General features: G+C 35.7%; 1 protein-coding gene and 1 non-coding gene across 9 annotated transcripts in view; both read right to left on the reverse strand.

The window, feature by feature from the left end:
* The window catches only part of TRPS1 (transcriptional repressor GATA binding 1), a 253,230-nt gene that overhangs the window by 180,923 nt on the left and 51,714 nt on the right, over positions 1–20,593 (reverse strand). For all 8 annotated transcript variants that reach the window (XM_017530666.2, XM_017530675.2, XM_037739306.1 and 5 more), the window contains one exon: positions 6,508–7,637. In XM_017530666.2, the coding sequence (XP_017386155.1) occupies positions 6,508–7,637 (1,130 nt within the window). The remainder of the gene's footprint in view (positions 1–6,507; positions 7,638–20,593) is intronic.
* LOC119471657 lies at positions 5,456–5,596 on the reverse strand. Its single transcript, XR_005200715.1, has one exon. It is a non-coding gene; the product is annotated as a U4 spliceosomal RNA (small nuclear RNA).

The following is a 20,593-nucleotide window of genomic DNA, read 5'->3' on the forward strand; positions in this document are numbered from 1 at the left end:
TTTGCTGTTTGTAATAAATTCTTAAAATTGGATGAGATTAATAAAGAGAACTCAATTTTCCTTTAGCTTGTATTTGCTGGTATAACTAAGTCTATTCTTTTCCTTCGAACATCCAGAGACTTATGTTTCAGGTATATACCTAGTAGGCAGGACACAGTTACATTTTCTTTTTCAATATCATCTGATACCTTTTCAGTGGAAAAGTTTAATACATACATGTTAAACAAGACTTTTGATATCTGCAATTTTTTGTAGATTTTACTTTAAAACATCTATATGTCTAACTTTTCCCACGTATTTTCTCACCATTTTTTTAAAGTTGATTAAATCTGACAGGTGTTCTTTCTTTCATTATTTCATTTTTCTCTTCTATACTTTTGGAAGTTATATATTCATTTCCTATTCTTTTATTAGCTATGATTAAATTTTTCCCAGTAGATATAACAAAGTCCTAGCTTAGTAACTCCCAACAATTCAGGGGTCTTAGAATACCTTCATTCTAGTCATTTTCCCTTCAAACTTCATAGTGGCACTGCCCAATACCTTAGTCTTTGTCACCTAGGCCAGTGGCATGATCATGGTTCACTGAAGCCTCAACTTCCAGAGCTCGAGTGATTCTCCCATGTCAGCTGTCTGAGTAGCTGGTAGCTGGGACCACAGGCATTCACCACGATAATCAGATCATCTTTTTTTTTTTTTTTTGGTAGAGACGAGGTCTTGGTATGTTGCCCAGGCTGATCTCAAACTCCTGGGTTCAAGCCGTGGCCTCCCAACTGCTGGGATTATAGGTGTAAGCCACTGCGCCCTATCTAGTCTGCTCCTTTTTTAACTGCATAAACAAGACAGGCAATGCTTGTTTAGATTTGCTCAGATGTTTCCCTAGTCTTCACTTATTGGAAAATGTCTTTGCTTTGCTCTTATTCTTGGGAGATAGCTTTGATGGGCAGACAATACAAGGTTGAGCATTTGATATTTTTTCAAAACTCTGAATAATAATATTCCTCCTTCCTCCAGTTTTCATTGTTGCTAATAAAAAGTCTGTCTTCTTTTGTCAAGTGTCTGTTCATATCCTTTGCCCACTTTTGAATGGGCTTGTTTTTTTCTTGTAAATCTGCTTTAGTTCTTTGTAAATTCTGGATATCAGCCCTGTCATTCCAAACCTTTGGGAAGGTGAGGAAGGAGGATGACTTGAGCTTCGCAGTTCAAGACCAGCCTGGGCAACATGGTGAAAACCTATCTCTACAAAAAATGCAAGGTGTAGCTGGGTGTGGTGTCGCACGCCTGTGGTCCCAGGTAAAAAAAAAAAAAAAAAGTCTGTCAACCTAAACGTCTTTGTGAGTAGTTGATTTCTTGGTAGTCTCCAGCTGCTCTTAAGGATGTCTCTGCCTTGGCATTTTCACTTTGGCTACAATGTGTGTGTAACTGAATTTATGTGTATACATCAACCTGCTTAGTGTATGCTATGCTTCTTTGTGTCTGAGTATTTATGTCTTTCATTAGTTCTATAAAGTCTTTTTCCATTTTCTTCTCAAATACTGATTACCTACTCTCTATATATTCTTTCTTCTAAGACTCTGATTAGATGTATGTTAGAACAGGTCATTATATTCCATGTCTTACTATATGCCCTTGACATTTTGCATCTCCTTGATCTCTCTTAAATATTCTAATGCCTCATTCTGAATAATTCATTTGTTCTTTTTAATTGTCTGATATGTAGTTTAATCAATCCATATGTTTTAAGTTTCAAGAGTTATATTTCTTAATTGAAACATATGTTGTCAATTTTTTGGGAATCTTGACAGTTTTTTTTTTTATTTTACTTTAAGTTCTGGGATACAAGTGCAGAATGCTCAGGTTTGTTACATAGGTATACATGTGCCATTGCTGTACCTATCAAGCTGTCATCTAGGTTTTAAGCTCCACATGCATTAGGTATTTGTCCTAATGCTCTCACTTCCCTTGCTCCTGACTCCCCAACAAGCCTCAATATGTGATGCTCCCCTCCTTGTGTCCATATGTTCTCATTGTTCAACTCCCACTTGTGAGTGAGAACATGTGGTGTTTGGTTTTCCGTTCCTGTGTCAGTTTGCTGAGAATGATGGTTTCTAGATTCATCCATGTCCCTACAAAGGACATGAACCCGTCGTTTTTTATGGCTGCATAGTATTCCATGATGTATATTTGTCACATTTTCTTTATCCAGTCTGTCATTGATGGGTATTTGGGTTGGTTCCAAGTCTTTGCTATTGCAAATAGTACTGCAATAAACATAAGTGTGCATATGTCTTTACTACAGAATGATTTAAATGCTTTGGGTATATATCTAGTAATGTGATTGCTGGGTCAAATGGTATTTCTAGTTCTAGATCCTTGAGGAATCGCCACGTCTTCAATGGTGGTTGAACTAATTTACCCTCCCACCAACAGTGTAAAAGCGTTCCTATTTCTCCACATCCTTGCCAGCATCTGTTGTTTCCTGACTTTTCAATGATCACCATTTTAACTAGCGTGAGATAGTATCTCATTGTGGTTTTGATCTGTATTTCTTTAATAACCAGGGATGATGAACTTTTTTTCATGTTTGTTGGCCACATAAATGTCTTCTTTTGGGAAGTGCCTGTTCATATAGTCTCATGTTGTTTAATCATTTTTTAATTGTAACTTTTATATATTTTGAATGCTTACTAGTATTTTATAACTGAAAATTCCTGTATCTAAAGTGACTGGGTATGTATGGCTATTATTTGTGTTTTCTTCTGATTTCACCTATGGTGGCTTATTTTCCTGTTCATATGGTGAATTTTCATAATAGTGAGCTCATATAAAATTTATCTGTATCCATCAATATCTTGGAGGTAAAAATTGAAGTACTTTTCTATACACAAATTTGTGTTTAATTACATCAGAAGTAAGAGGAAGGCACTAATGTAAAAACCCTAGCCACCTTCAAGATCTAAGTTTAAAGCAAATTCAGATTCAACCCCTTCTCTCTATGAGTAACTGCAGGCTTAGTCTTCTGATCAAATGCAGTATCGACACTGGCATTTGCCTTCAGTATAATCTTATATTTCAAGCTTATTCTTCACTTCTCCCTAGTCTGCATTTAGTGCAGTCTTGGTGGAAGAGAGAACAAAGGCTCTAAAATTTTTCCTTAATTCATAGAAGTCTAGAAATGCATTGCATATGTTTTATCTAGCATAGCTGTTTCATAGGGAAGTAATCCTCCTACTTCTACCAAAAACGTTATAACACTGAAAATTTTGATAAGAAAAATAACAGTCAATAGAGAACAGGTACACAGTTGAAGTAAATGATACATAATAAAAGAAATGCAGTGAGCAAACCACTCATTAGTGGAATATGATAACTCAGTCATAATATGAGTTTGGGGTATTATAAGTAAATACTAAACATTAAGAGAATGGACCAAATCCGTTGCTGACTAGATCATGTTTGCAGTTCCACCACGTTTAACTTAGTTCTTAAAAAGAAAACACCCATGCAATGGAATCGATACTGAGATTTTCACTCAGAGCTCTAGATCAACTCTTCTGCTTCCCAGCTATAGTCATTTTATAGCTAAATGATTTCACATATTATACAGTTCACAGCTTATGCTAATTTTTACTATACTCTTAAGTATAAAGCACTCAAAAGCATGGAATATTTTACAATAACACAGAACTGTGGCAGAATTTTCCCAACATGAATAATCTGAGTAAACAAATTTAATTATAAAGATAATATGTGATAAGGTAAACTTGTCCTCTTATTCTATCTTAAAAATGGGGCATTTTTGAAAAATGCTTTGATAGCAGATCAAGTTCTAAACATCCATGTGACTATGTTCTTTCACATCTCTGGGGTTACCATTACTGTTCAGCTTTCAGTGTAGTTTCTTTATGTTTTTTACTAAGCTGTGACTTCTGAAATTGTAAGGCTCCAAATTTCAAATATCTCTGTAATAACTCATAAACAGATTAGAGATAAACTACTCAGCACCTTAAAGGATCTCTGGTCAGACAACTACATCAGGATTTAAACATAAGTGCAAGAATATTTTAATGCCCTAGGGACAAGTCCTATTCAACTCTTTAGCTAATAAAATGCTGAGAAGTTGACTTAAATTCAAAATGAACAGACAACTGTCATTTGATATAGAACCGTAGGTCCTCAGAAGGGTTCCAAGATCATATAATAGTGAAGGATTAAAATGTAACTCACCTTGGAAATCTCAGCTTATTCATAACTCCTGTGAAGCCAAAAACTCACAGGGATCTCATTTACATAAAGATATTCACCGAGCTCCCATTAGGCATCCTGCCACTGTGTTAAATCGTGCAAATACAGTGATGAACAAGAAAAGAATACTTCTCTTTTCTCTGGAGCTTACTTTCATCACTGAATATTAACTAAATTCTGACATTATTCAGTAATAGTCTTATTCATACTTTTATTTCTTGGATGATTAGTTTGTTTACCTAAAGCATGTGAAAACCCTGTTTTCCCAGACAGATTCTCAAGAAATGCCTCAGCTGCATCAATAGAAAAATAACTTGTCCAAATGTTCTGGTAGCTAGATGTATCAGAATAAGTGTGTATGTGTATGTGTGTGTGTGCATGTGTGTGGGTGTGCAGGTCCATGATATGTATATGTTCTGGCTGGTTTCCTCATGATTAAAGAAAATCATGATGATTTCTCCAAAAAACAAAAAAAAAGCTGTAAAAAGAATGGACTATCCGATTTTTATATCATTCAATAAAGGTACATGCACAATGTGCGCATGTGCACATATCCACACTAGTAAAGCTCAGAAAGCAGCTGATGTCTGCGAGCCTCAGAAATAAATTAACATGCAGCTAACATCAGAGGAGCCAGAAACACTCATTGCAAGTGTGAACACATATTTGATTGCAGGACTGTGTCTTTCCCAGGGCTGACCTTATAAATTAAACAGTGTAAATCTCAAGTAAGTGTTTTCTGAACATTTTGATTCACTGTGAACATTGGGATGCCCTTCAAATTAACATTCCACATTATTAGCCTATTGTTGGACATGAACTGCTCCATTACTGGTGACTGAAACAACATACACACTCGCACTAACACACAACTTTTAAAAGGAATGGAAGAAACTGTTTAATATCTTGGGATGTAAAAATTGAAGTGAATAGATTTTTTAGACTGGGATATTGACATAGTAAGTAAAGCTTTCTACTTTGATGCCCAGAGGCATAATAATGAGAAAGTACCTAACGAGCAGTAAATAATACCTGAAAACAGGGTACCACCACCGTTTTGATGAATTAATTCCTATTTATAACCAACTCTCAGTTTAAATGCTCCTTGCTCAGGAAGGCATTTCCTAACCCACCCTATTCGGTTATGCTATCATTATATTCAAACACACTGCCTTGTACTTCATCTTTTTTTTTTTTTTTTAATATTCACTCCCTATAGAGACTGTCAAAAATTGTCAATGCCGACTATATTGCAAGTTGTCACGGCGGGATATTGGGAAAAGTTTTCAATTAGCAATAATCGTGCCTCGGATAAACCTCATTGGCTATGATATTGCCACTGCACAAAGCTTGTACTTCATCTTTTATAACACTTACTATTCTTGTAATCATCTAAGTGTCTCATCTTCCCTATTAAACTGTAAGTTCCATGAGGGCACTGACTATGTTTTCTCTCTTGCATATTCAATGCCTCGTACAATAGGATTTTTGAAATTAATTAATTAAGGAATAAGTACATAAATGAAATAAAGATACATATCCTATACTTATCTCTAGAAATTATAAAATATTAACTGAGAAAGTTAATGTTTATAAAGAGAATAGGGTGAAAGCAGAAGGAAAACACAAACATGTCCCATATCCATTCAAGAATCTGGAATGACTTAAGCAGTTTTACCTGCTTGGAGGGGCAAGTGTACATCCAAAATCATACATATTACAAAAATTCTCACATTTAGATTACTGTTTGTATGCCAAGCAAGGATATTGCAGGATTGTTCAAAGCTAGAAGAATATATAATCTCATTTTAAAATAAAAATGAGCAACGCTTTCTCAAAATTTTTTCTCAGAATAGAGAATAGGATATATTTATAATAGTATCTGTAATTTGGGAGCTGCTCTGTCAAAAAATTAGGATGTGGAGTCACATTTAGTAAGGACAAATAAATGGACTATGGTAAATTGTTAAACTCATCAGCATTGTTAGAATCACTGTGAATTTAAAAATACAATCAGTAAATGGTATAAAACAAGTATGAAACACGAGCACAAAGTCCTAAAGAAGGAACCAAATAAAAATCTACAGTGATCATAGCTATAACTATATCACCTGCAAACCTCTGATGATCTTTTACGTGGTCTTCTCTTATAACTTCCCCAAGTCATCAGAATCACTCCCAATAATTCCTGGTTCAGCCCTCTTTCTGTGGATTTCTTCTATTATTTTGTTTCTATATCCCTCCCACCCTCCTATGACTTACCTGTAGTGTCGGGAAATCTCTTCTTCCACCTGGGTAATAAAATCACATTTGGTACATGAGTGTTCTTTGCTTTCCTTGACAGCCTGCTGCCCATCTGATCCTTGCAGGTGATTTGCTTCTTGTTTGACATCCGACGCTTGGGACTCATGCACGCTCTCATAGTGAAAGAGGAGTACGTCTACATCAGGGGTGGTGAATGAACACTGGTGGCATTGGTGTTTGACTCGCGAGCTTCCGGCCGCCCCAGGAGACAAGTGCAGAAGCAAGAGTGCACAGTGGGAACAATTACTTTTTCTACAAGCAAAGGGATAAGTAATTTCTCCAAGGTGCTTTTCTGGGCTGCAAAGTCCTCTGGGACAGAATGGACAGTGTTTAATGGTACACTTGTGAATGTTATGGAGTTGTTGGTAATGACGGAGAAGTGGCCCCACTACAATTACATCGGGGCCATGGCTTTTGGAATATCGGAAGTCACAGAACTGGCAATTATAGCTCGTTACCATATTATCCTCGGCTCCCTTGCTGGAGAAGTCCTTCTTTTTAGCCCCACTCGAACTCTTGTCTGCCTTGGTCATTGTCTCTCCTTCTGAACTTTTGGCTAGATCATTCTGATTAATGACAGAGCCCCTGGAAAGCTTATCATTCAACTCTGGATTAAGGCCTCCTGACTGTACTGCTCCGTGCTGCTTGCCATAATGTTCTAGCAGTTTAAGTGAGCTAGATGACTCACAGCTGAAACTACAAAATTTACACCAGTAGTAACTGGTGGCCTCTGTACCATTTTGTCTCGAGGAATCGAGGGGCTTGATGGGCACTGAGTACCCAACAGGAGTGTCATCTCCTGCTTTGACTGTTATCTTGTCCTGCCATTTTCCCAAGTCTCCAGAATCACTGGATCGAAGTGCAGGGATGGACTTGTTAGAGTTTTTCTCTGAAGGTTTTGCAACCTCAGAAGAGGGGAGAGAAGCTTTTATTTTGTTTGGGTGAGTTTGAAGAAAATGTTGTTCTAATTCGGTGGATGAGTTGCCCATATATGTAAAATTGCAGAATTTACAGCGGAAATACTTGGTGTTTCCTTGGCAATCTGGTGTTTTCCGTCCAATGCCAATGAATGTTCCACCTGAAGTCACCTGGAAAATAGAAGAAATGGACGTTACTTCTAAGGTATCATTAATTCAAGGGGCTCTCTGCAGCGGAGGGGGAGGATACTGCCAAGTATTGCACATCAAAAAATACAATAGTACTCCTGCTTATTATGAAATCACTTGAATAATCAGAGCCAAATAAATTCACTCTTCATTTCTCAACAGCTACTCTTTGAGAGGCTCATTATGCTAAACACTGGAGGCCAAAGTAACAGGTGAAGGTAAGTAATAAATGCACTATAATTTGAAAGACTGAATAATACATTTTTTTAAACTAAGAAAACAATTCTCAACAGGGTATGATTTACTATTGCCTCCTTCAAATCACATTTCTTCAGAAGCATCCAAATCACATGGGATTTTTTTCAAAAGGTGAAGGTTACTGTCAAAACTAGAGGCAGTTGTTCAGAAACTATTCAATGCAGATGTTCTCCAAGGAAATATTCTGTTCAGTTCCTACAGCAATGAGTCTTCAGGCAAAGATGAGGTCTCTGTTTTGGGTAAAATAAAGGTGCTCAAATGACTACCCCAAATGGCTTATAATTAAAGCACAATGAAACCACACACACACACACAAAAATGAATTGAGTATAGAGGAAATACTAGTGAAGGAGAACCAGTAAAGAATTTTGAATGTTTCCCGATCTAGAACAAACAAAAAGAAGAAAAATCTTCCATGGCCTTATGCCCTAATTTGTTTAAGGTTCTGTCTCATTGCAAAGGGCTCCCAACTTCTCATATAAGTCATGGAGATGTTTGAATGCTAAAATAAAATAATTCCACCATAAAAAATCACTACATGTCTGCTTTCTTTCCCAAATTATGAAATTACATGGTAATCAGGACTACGAAAGCCTTCAAAGGGCACTTTAAATAAAATCCTTCCTTCATTCTCAGTGTGTACCTCAACAGGCAGTACAATTAAACCACCACCAAGCAGCCAAAATTCAGAGTTTAAAATAGAGTTTTTGAATGAAATATTCCAAAAAGGGAAAAATTTTCTCTTCCAACATCATGGAATTTTTAAATTTTCCCAGCAACCAGATGTAATATATTAAGCAAATGGCATAATCATGTTCTGCCTTCTTCAACAGCTGTTCAAAAATGACACGTGTGATCACTGCTCATATCCAAATCACTCCATGAGAAAAGTCTCAGGCATCTCAAAATCATGTAAAGGCTCTATTTGAAATGCAAATAATATTTTAGCTGTACATTGAGAGATATGTTTGTACCTCTAAGTACAGGAGTAAAACTGAAGTCTTCCTTTTGTTACCTAAAATGATACGTGACCTTGATCAAGTTATTTAACCTCTCTGGCCAACAGCTTATTCAATTGGGGCAAACACTAAATTTATGTCCAGTATTATAGTTCTAGGAAATGTACATTAATACTTAAACAACTCAACATTTACTGCACATTACAATAGTAACTTACAAAAGTTTCCCACAGCCTTTAATCAAAAGATGTAATGTTTCACATTATGCGATGTCTATAGCTGCCACCCCAAACACATAGAATTCAGTCTGTCAATGACAGAGCATCGACAAACCACAAAGCTAAGAATGGGACACCCTTCCGGGCAGCAACCTAACAATCAGTCAATAGTGTGAGAGGAGGTGTCAAAGCCATACACTCACGGATACAGCATGGAACACTCTAATTCAGCATTTAAGTGACAGAAACAAAAAAAAGCAACAAAAACTTGCACTGAAATATAATTCATCTATTGTAAAAATCTCTACATATATTTCCCAATTCACTAGAGGTAAAGAGAAAGTGTATTTGCAAAGAACAAAATATTTAAATAGATGGCCATCAATCAGATTATTTGTTCCGGAACTTAAACTTGATTCAAAAGAGATAAATTGAGATGTCGCCCCCACTCCTTTAACATAAGCAAAGAAAGAAGGTGTGCAAAATCGAGAGGTAAAAAAAATTTCTTGTTTAAGCTTTCACATTGCTTCAGTTGTCAAGCTTCCCCATTATAAAAAGCTTTGAACTTCTGCTTGTTGAACCAAGACTCCCAAGAAACCACCAGGCATCATCACTATTTCTTTGATTTTGCAATCTTTAAGCCTCATGTGCCATGACCACAGTGAAAAGGCTGAACAAAGAGCATATATATACTTAAGAAATCCCTAACATATGATTTTGAAGTGAATTTAAATTATTACTAAGCATCCTAACATCCTTTTCAGGTCGTTGTTACTTAAAAACAACCTAAGAAGTCAGAAAACCCAGGCTAAGAATCAGTACTATCAGGTGAAGGGACTACAAAAGAAAGGCAATTTTGTGAAAAATTATCAGTAAAGCATTTTGGTTTAGGATTATCTAAGCTATAAAAAATGAGTTAGGTCTTTTAAGTTGGAGTACATGTGTAGGTATGTTTTCTTTTTTTTCTTAACCCAGGGAAAATGTGCCAACTTCATTATTTAAGAAGCTTTTAAGGGCTATATATTTTAATTACGCTGAAGAAGAAATACCTCCATACAATTGACTGCTCTTTCAAAAGTCAAGTAAGCAAATGAAAACTCACAGATCTCATTTAATGGCAAGAACAATACTGACACTTCTACAGGTTACATATTTGCCTTTGGTTAATATCAGTAAATCAGGTTTGTATTAGATATTATTAAAAGCTAATATAATATTAGAATCATATATTTTAAAAGGCAATTTTGAAAAGCATAGTGACAGGATTCTATTCCTTTTTTCTTTCAAAAAGAAAATCTAAAAGCTATATTTATGGCAATTTTTCTACTTTCTATACCAGTAGATATACACTGAAGTCATAGTGAAATATAACTGATATACAGCATTTAAATGCCATTCTAAAACATAATTTATTATTTTAGGAGACACTATTGGTGTCTACTGACTATATTCATTTTATTTGCATGCCCCATGTATGCTATTTTAAACCTATTCTTTTCTAGAGTAAAAACAAATATACGGTGAGAACAATTACGCAAAATAAGTGTTTGCAGCAACGATTTATTGCAACTTACTGTCTGGAAACAGTGCCTAAACATTCATAGAATTATTGCAAACTTTTCAAATGGCTGAATCCAACATGGAATAGAAAAATTTACTGCTTCTTAGCTATGACTATACTAACAAGAGATAGCAAACAGAATAAAATGTATAGCTTTCAAACTTCCTTCTTTTGCTAACCAGAACTTTAATTATAACCCATTAAACCCAGTAGTTCATTTGGTAGAGATGTCCAAATTTTTACAATTATATTAAACTGTAAATTCTGCTTGCGCCTAAAACTACATATATTTATCCATCTAATTAGTGTAACTAAGTGTTCCACTTGTATCAGACTCCATGATAGATATTAGGGATATAATATTGAAGGAGGCAGATAATATCTCTGCCTTCAAGATACTTACATTTTAAGATAAAGAAAATTGTAAATAAAAACCTTTATTCATTTGTATTTATATCAGCCTGTATTTATTTGCTTCTAGAGGAATTTCTCTAGCTTAAATTCTATGAAAACATATATTAGTTAACCTCCTGGCATCTCAGTTTCCTGGTCTCTATGTATATAATACAGTACAACTTGCCATTTTATAGGATTATTGTGAGGATCAAGTAAGAACTATAGATTTGTGCTAATAGTACTTTCTGAGATGATGAAAATGTTCCATAATCTTCCTTGTCCAATATGGTAGCCACTAGAAGAACTAATTTTTAAATTTATGTTCATGTACTTTTCTTAGTGTTTCATTAATTTATTTGTAATTAACTGGAATTTATTTATTTAAAACAATTCTTTTTTAGAGACAGGGTCTCACTCTGTCACCCAGGCTGGAGTGCAATGGCACGATGTCCACTCATTGTAACCTCTGCCTCCTGGGCTCAAGCCATCCTTTCACCTCAGCCTCCAGAGTAGCTGGGAATATAGACACATGCAACCACACCCAGCTAATTTTTGTGTTTTTTGTGGAGGCAGGGTTTCACTATGTTGCCCAGGCTGGTCTCAAACTCCTGGTCTCAAGCTATCTACCTGCCTCGGCCTCTCAAAGTGCTGGGATTATAGGCATGTACCACCGTGCCCAGCCTAAAATTTAAATAACCACATTTTGCTAGGGAATACCATATTAGATAGCACACTCGACAATAACATGTACACAGCTAGGATTATTATTTAATAAAATGAATCATTCAAGTAAATTTTTCGTGCAAATGGGATAAAGAGATTAAATAGAATGGAAGTGATAAATTTATTCAGTGACAAACTCACACACTTGTCACTATCAATATTCTTAGCTGTAAATGCAAAGGTTCAATCTGCTGTTACTAAGCTAATGCTTCTGTTTATATTGCTTCTTGAGCTACAGGAACAGTCTTATTCCTATCTAGAAGAAAGTCAGGGCTCAATGCATTTTGATTGAACGAATCAATAAATTAAGGGAGATATGAACAGATGAAAATTTCTCACCAAGGCCCCTGAGTTACCTGAGATATGCTGGTCACAGTATTTCATGGCACCCTTACCACTGACTTGACCTGACATAACATGGGTTTCTTCAAGAAACTACAAAATGCATCTTTCACCCTCAAGCAAATGACTGACTATGGAGTCATTTGATTGTGAATTAAAGTGATATATAAAAACCTAAAAAAAAATTAGGGCACAAAAAGGAACAGATTTTAAAGTCTTTTTCACTGACTAGGGACTAGCATAGCTTTTTATATTTGATTTTAGCCCTGGTTTTAAAAACTATTCCTACTATGAAGTGTTTTCCGTGGTTCCAATTATAATTTATTTACATATATCTTTTCACACACAGAAAAATAAATGTTTTACTGTAGAGGTGAAAACTATAAAAGGATTCGTTTTTTTCAAGGTCATTAACTTCCATTTCTTTCTTTTCTCCCAATAATATGGAGCAAATCTAATAAGAATAATATCCAAAATAATCCGTGAAAGGAAAATATTTCTTAAAACCTCAGAGCTCTTAAAATGACACTTTAGCACATGTACTTATTTTCAATGTAGCAAAGAAAGAGTTGTTTGAACTAAACACAAACCTTTTCTCAGATGTGGTTCATTTTCAAGTACTATAATTGATAGCAACAGAGACAATTATAAGGGTACTAATTTAAGAGAACTTGAGGTTATGGGCTGATAGTCAAAGAGTTAAAACCTTAAAAATAAAAAGCTAAGTTGTTAAAAAAAGTTACTGTTCAAATACTGATATTTCAAATAACTTGAAAAAAAATCTGAAGGGGCAGATCTTGGCTGAAAATAACTACAGTCAGAATTAATCTGCTTATATATATCAGGAATGTTTCTGCATGTACAGTGCTTCAAAAAAATTCTAGAATATAGAGTGTGCTTCAATGATATACTTTTGACAAAGAATAAATGCTTAAGAATTTCAATAACAAATCTAATTATATGACAATCATCTTGCTCTCATGCCATGCATAGCTTATTTCTGAGGTCTATTCCTATCAGTGACAACTCCCTTATTTGGGTTTATAATGTAAGAGTCCAGTTGGCTGGCGAAGGTATGAGGGAAACCAAAACATAAACACCTATACAGGGCACACTGAAGAAGAAAATACGGCATATTCCTCGCTAAGTACATTTTTATTACCAGCTTTTTGCATTACAGCAATAAACAGTTTACATTAAACTGGTTTTCTTATTTTACTCAATATAACTCTGAATTAATTTTTCTATAGTTATCTGGTATTCGGATGACACAGTACCAAAAAATCTTAAAGTTCATCTTAATAGGCCAGGGGCAGTGGCTCACACCTGTAAGTAATCCCAGCACTTTGGGAGCTTTGAGGCAGGCGGATCACATAAGGTCAGGAGTTCAAGATCAGCCTGGCCAACATGGTGATACCCTATCTCTAATAAAAATACAAAAATTAGCTGGGTGTGGTGGTAGGTGCCTGTAATCCCAGCTACTCTGGAGGCTGAGGCAGGAGAATTGCTTGAGCCTGGGAGGCAGAGGTTGCAGTTAGCTGAGACTATGCTACTGCACTCCAGCCTGAGCAACAGAGCAAGACAAAAAAAAAAAAAAAAAAAAAGTCCATCTTAATAATTTGGAAGACAATCTTTTACGGGAAAAATAAATAAAAGAAAATGAAGTTCAAGTGGGTTACAAAGCCAAGCGAATTCCCCTAGCACTCCTCTACAGAATCCAACCTGCAGCTGCCGCTGGCTCATAATGGAAATATGTCAGAATTATACATGTATTCTAAAGAGTATCTTAATGGGAAAAGAAAAAATCTAATCTCTGAAAATATAAAATATCCCCTCTCCAGGGAAGGGTGCTGTGTTAACACATCTACTATGTGCCAAGCACTGGAAATACAAAAAGAATGACGTAGTCCAAAATGTTAACATGTCTCTGGTTTAGCACACAAAGCTCACAACTAAAAAGATGAAAACAGTGGAATACATGCTTCTGCTGTGACACATAACAGGTTCCATGACAACACAAAGGAAGAGCCCCTAACCCAGACTGAGGAGTCAGCAAAGGCTCTTGACAGATGAGCTGATACTTGAAGATTAGCCTCAAAGGCAGTGATCATGGAAAGGCATTTCAGGTGAAGGAAACAAAACTAGTAAAAGCATCAGCGAGAGTAAGATTGAGGAAATCAATTTAGGAAATATTGAGGAGGGTAGAGACATCATCAAATATTTAAATGGAATCTGCTACATAATGATGCTTACTATGTAACAAGTTATATAAATGTGCTAGCCTTATTCTATTATGCCTTCTAGAAGAATAGTGAGATTTAATTCGGACAGGTAATGTCTTGTTGGATAGCTGATATTTACATATGCAAGTATAATTAGAGGATATGTTTTAACAGAAGTAGACCCATACTTGTTATAAAATGAAGGACAATTCAGCTATAAATAGAATTTTTAAAAATTAAAGGAAAGAAGGAAGGGGAGAAGGTGGGAGAAAAAAGAGAAAGGAAGGAGGATTAAAAAAAGAGAAGGAAGAAGAGAAAAAGAGAGAAGGACAGAAGAAAATAAAAGAAAAAAGAGGCAAAGAAGGAGAGAAGGAAGAAGAGGGAAGGAGGAAGGAAATAAAAACAGAAGGAAGAAGAAATGAAAGAACAGAAAAAAATAAATCAAAGGAAAGGAGAGGAAGATGAGGAGGAGGGGGAGGAAGAGGAAAGAATGGGAGGTAAGAAAAGAAGGGAAAGGAAGAGACAAGAAGGGAAGATAAAGTTAGAGAAACAGAAAAGAAACCAATAAGGATTTACTTGAAAGAAGTAATTTTTTACTTGAAAGAAGGATTTACCTGAAAGACAATAAATGAATAAAGAAAGGAACAATGGGGCACGCTACTCAAGTGTTGAGGAGTGATATCAAAAAGAAATCCAAGGTAACTCCAAAATTTCCAGTCCAATGTCATTGAAATCAGGAGTAAAGAAGAAAGGAGGCAAAAAGAAAGTTGTTGTGGGGAACTTCACTTCTACACGTGTTGACTTTGAAGCGCCAGTGAATATCAAGGCGGAGCTTCGCACCAGCTGGAAAAACAGGTCTTAGAACAAACCATCGTTTATAATAAGATTCCCAAATATGTTCCTGGACACATGAAAGGATGCAGGCATTCTTTAATCTTATATCAACAGTTCACCTAAATATGAAAAGGAGAAATGCTAGACCAGGAGACTCTGTGAATTCCCAAGCTCCTCACTATGTCCCATCTCTCTAGCACTTTCTGAATCCAATGAAATCACATGGCTTCAAGTATGTCTGCAGAACCCAGCACACTCAAATTGGACACTCTCAAGGTATTCCGATTTGTTCTCTGCTTCCACACCCATTCCTGCACTAAATGTAGGCAGAGGATAAAACCTTAATTACACAGCCTTGGAGGACATAAATGAGAATGGAGTGCATCTCCTTAACATATCTGCATGGAAAAAAACAAACTAAATTGTGCCTGGTAACTAGAAGAGCATAAGACAACTTTCAGACCATCATTTAAATCATAAATTCCTAAAACAAAGTCCTCTAAATAAGGGGAGTACAATATAAGTCAAACACTTGGATGAAATATCCCTTAATTTGGGGATAGAACATTACATCCTTAATTGATTACATCAAAATTTGCACCATACTCACTCTACTGGAACTAGTTTCTGCAGCAAAAGTACCAGGGAAAAATAAATCACAGTAATTTTTAAAAGATGAGTAAGCAAATTTAATTTTCATTTTACTGATTTCAAATAGAAGCTTAGTAAGTTCAAATAAAGTAGCATTACACTACACAGAGAAGATAACATACAGTCTCAAAGAAATCACACCAGTCCCCAAAATCAACCTGACTGAGAGACTGCATCAAACAGCTCTGATTTACCAGTCTTCTACCTCCTCCCTTACATGCAATTGGCCTATCTTCCATTGCTTTTCTATTGGCAGTAAACTCAGACTCATGTTTGGCAAGGCCATGTATCAGTGTGGTTGTGAAGACAAGCCTTCATGGCCTGTCTATTCTGGTTTACATCCCATTCTCTCTACTTATGCAACTCTGCTCTTGGGCAGAATAATCAATGCTGTTTCCTTATTTTTTTTTTTTAAATGGACATAAGGTTAGTGTTTACTTCTAGGACTTTTATGAAGATGAGTTGATTTAATACATGTAAAGAACTGAGCTCCACAAATGCACATAAGAAACCCTTAGTAGGCCGGGCACGGTGGCTCAAGCCTGTAATCCCAGCACTTTGGGAGGCCGAGGCGGGTGGATCACGAGGTCAAGAGATCGAGACCATCCTGGTCAACACGGTGAAACCCCGTCTCTACTAAAAATACAAAAAATTAGCTGGGCATGGTGGCACGTGCCTGTAATCCCAGCTGCTCAGGAGGCTGAGGCAGGAGAATTGCCTGAACCCAGGAGGCGGAGGTTGCGGTGAGCTGAGATCTCGCCATTGCACTCCAGCCTGGGTAACAAGAGCGAAACTCCGTCCCAAAAAAAAAAAAAAAAAAAAAAAAAAAAAAAAAAAAAAAAAAAAAAAAGAAACCCTTAGTAAATTTTAGCTATTATTAGATGTAAATCCAAAATTGAAGAAAAATAAGGAATCTGTACAAATTTTGATTGTGTAAAATAAAAGATGAAAGAAGTATGAATCATCTTTAAGACAGAAAAAAAAATTTTACATTTGGCTTTCAATTAAAATTAAACAAGGATTTACATAATATTCTGAAAATGTATAACATTTGCTTCAGAATGTGGATCACGTGATGAAGAATTCAAGAGATCTATGGTCTAATGATTGTCTGAATTAGACTCCACAAAGGAAATCAGAAAATGAAATGGAACAACTTCTCTCTCCAAGCTTTTCCCGTATTGGCATACTACTTGTATATCTGTGTTTCTAAGAGCTGCACGTATGCTATAATTACAATGATCCAAGAAATAAAAAACACCGAATAATCTCCAGACTTGATAAGGTTAGCAGAGCAGGCCATTTGAGAGGTAAAGCTTTTTCTTAGGAGTTGAATAATGCTAAATTTGATTGGATCCACTGATAACCATAATTTCTTCTCCTAAACATTCTGCCTACAGAGAAACACTGATATTCAACAAAATTATACATGTTCTTTTAAATGATAACAAACCAAAAATCAAAGATCATACCAAGTCTCATGAACAAGGTCAAAAAAGATTTAACTATCATGCAGGTAAAGGGATTAGTAATGATAGCTGAACTATTCTACTAGGGTGGCTACATTATCCAGCTCTGCCATCCCCACTGATGAAAATAACCTGGTAAATACCAGAACTTTCCCTTGCTTTATGGCCTTGGGGTGAGCATATGTTTTATTTTGCACACTTTATTACTTGTTAAAGACAGTCCTGAAAAAGAAGTGTGGGTTCATATGCCAAGCATTCTGTATTCTACAGACAGTCTCAATTGATTAAATTCTCATTTACCAGTTTTTCTAAACTTCAATTGTCCTCAACTCAGAAAAACAAAGAAACAGAACCTGCTAAGATCTATAACTTCCCTCCTACTCCAGATCAAAGAAAATGCCAAGGAAAAACTAAATGTTTAGAAGTAAAATTCAACACAAGTCAAATAAACCACAATGAGATTAATAGTCTCTAATTTTTTTTCAAATCAAACTGCAATTCCCTGCACAAATGAATGTACTGATACATGTTCAAGATCTTTAAAACTCATACAATTAAATATGTTGAAAATACAAATCCAAAGGATTACTTCCTCTCTCTAAAGTCTGTTCTTCCTGCTTCTAACATGACATATTGTGCAACTCAGATAAAAATATTTAAAATACAGAAATGTAACACTCCTAGCTCAAACAGAAGACAGTCCTTGGTAAGTTAATTATGTGATTCTTCTATTAACCTTAGAATTTCAATAAGGCACAAAATAAGTTTAATAGCTGGAAACCAGTAGCTACCTTCTTAGAGTCCTGAATAATGCAGTAATAAAAACAATTTACTAATATGAACAGGCAACATATATATCATGAGCTTATGAACTTGGGATAGCATAAACACTTTCCCGTGGGAAGCACTTGACAAGACTCCTACTTTTATAACCTGATCTGAGGGCTAAAAGTTCCCCCATAAAGATGATGCCAACGCCCTAATGCACAGCACATTAAGCCCTAATGAAACAGCAAAGGCCACGTTGTTAATGCAGGCTTCCCATTCAGCAATGGTTTAAATATAAGCATAATAAAGCAGATTTAAAAGAAAGAAGCTGGCCAGGCGAGGTGGCTCACGTCTGTAACCCTAGCGCTTTGGGAGGCTGAGGTGGTGTATCACAATGTCAGGAGTTCAGGACCAGCCTGCCAACATGGTGAAACCCTGTCTTTACTAAAAGTAAAAAAAGAAAAAAATAGCCAGGCATGGTGGTGCTCACCTGTAATCTCAACTACTCAGGAGACTGATGCAGGAGAATCATTTGAACCTGGGAGGTGGAGGTTGCAGTGGGCCAAGGTTGCACCACTGCACTCCAGCCTGAGTAACAGAGCAAGACTTCATCTCGAAATAAATAGATGATAGATAGATAGATAGATAGATAGACAGACAGATAGATAAGACAGAAGCTGTAAATATTTTTTTAAGAACTGGATCTCTTCTATGATCAGTCTCTGTGAGCCTCAATGGTTCAATACAAATAGTAAATATTACATGAAGTGCTAACCAATCACTCTGCATGTATTATTTTTAAAAATTTAAGCATGACAATTGATAGAACATTCAGGATAAATGAAAAACTGGGAAACTAACATCCTGGTCAAATCAGTTAGCTCTAAACTAGCCATTACAGCTTCTCTTGTTTTCTTGTAAAGAATTGACATGTCATCTCCTTTCAAGGCTGGGCATGCTAGCTTAAGGTGTTGGGGGGAGAATCTGATAAATGCCACAGACTTAGAAAGGACAGTCCTGGCTTTCTTATGGTTGTTTATAGTGACCTCCATTATCCGGCTGGGGCTCTATCTACTATGCAGCACAAAGAAACATTGTTATTTGACAGTATTTTTACAAAGTTGTAATTCTTTGACTCAGTCATTTGTGATGTAATTTGCACAAAAGTGGATATTATCAGTAGAAGCATGTCTAAATTTCAATTATTCCTCCAAGTATATTTGAAATAACTTGCACTTAGAACTGGAAATCTTAGAATTTATTTAAATTACTGTACTTCTTTTTCCCAACTGTATCTTATATTTGCACTCAAGTCCATTCAAATTATTTAAAACCATCCATGTCAAACCAAAATATAGATCAAAGCCATAGAGTCCTTTAAGCCTTTTGCTTTTGGCTTTGGCTCCTTTTGTCTTGGCCTAAAATGTCATAAATCTATCATTAACCACCAACTGTTCTGAATGTTTTTTTAAAAGCAAGTTTAATTGAAAAAGATTAATGAATTCTTCATCTATTACTTCAATTAGCTTAAATTATAGATTTATATAAATAATTCCTAAAATTAAATGCTTATTTGTCTGTAATACTCGTATTTACCAACATCTTTATATCAGAACACACACAGGCCATTAACTTACGATATATTTCTGACAAAACTGCATCAAAGAAATTCTATAGTCAGCATTTTATCTCCCACAGCTCTTAGCCTCCACGAAGTTTAACTGCCAAGGAAAGAATCTCTCAAATAGCATTTCAGCAACATAAACTTGTGGGTAAAAAAGGAAATTTCAGATCTGTTTTTATTCATTTTATTCATATTGAAAAACTGGTCAATATTTGTTTCAGCATACAAATATTAATAAGTTACTTATCTTCAGGCATTTTTCTGCATCAGTATCTGGCATATGTGCAAAGCATTCAAGATTAGCATTTGGCCTACAAGTATATCCAGTGTTATCCTCACAAATTGAAGTTAACCCTTTAGACTCGTTTCAAAATCCAGTCGTTTGTTTGAAACAATCATGCACTGTTTCCACAGATTACTTTTTTCCATTTTTAGCAATACTATTTATCTTGGAAAAAATTTGATCTTAACATGATTATGTTCCTGCATGCTCTTTCCTACCACTTTTTGTCTTCCTTGCTGTGTGCTGCAAGGATTTAGTAGGCAGCATAGTCCAGGATCAGCTGTTTTATTTCTAGTTCTATTAGTTCAAACTCAGATAGCTCACACATCTGTTTTACTTCTAAAATCACTGCCCAGGAAAAGTGTCCAGCTCCTTCTACCCAAACATAAACTTTACTATAAATAACTAAGAACCTAACAAATAACTGTTTGGGGGAAATGGAAGTGTGTTTAAAAATCTGAATTCCTCCAAACTATAGGCCTTAGTAATCTTCTTTTTTAGAGCCTTCCTGACAGCCTAGATCAGCTTCCCTCAGAAGTTCTCCCCAGAGTGAACAAACTGAAACTCCTGCCGGAAATCCAGGTATTAACATCATATTACTTGCTAATTATAAAACACCATTTCACATAC

Source organism: Cebus imitator, unplaced genomic scaffold (assembly GCF_001604975.1).
Source record: "Cebus imitator isolate Cc_AM_T3 unplaced genomic scaffold, Cebus_imitator-1.0 Scaffold68, whole genome shotgun sequence".
Taxonomy (NCBI): domain Eukaryota; kingdom Metazoa; phylum Chordata; class Mammalia; order Primates; family Cebidae; genus Cebus; species Cebus imitator.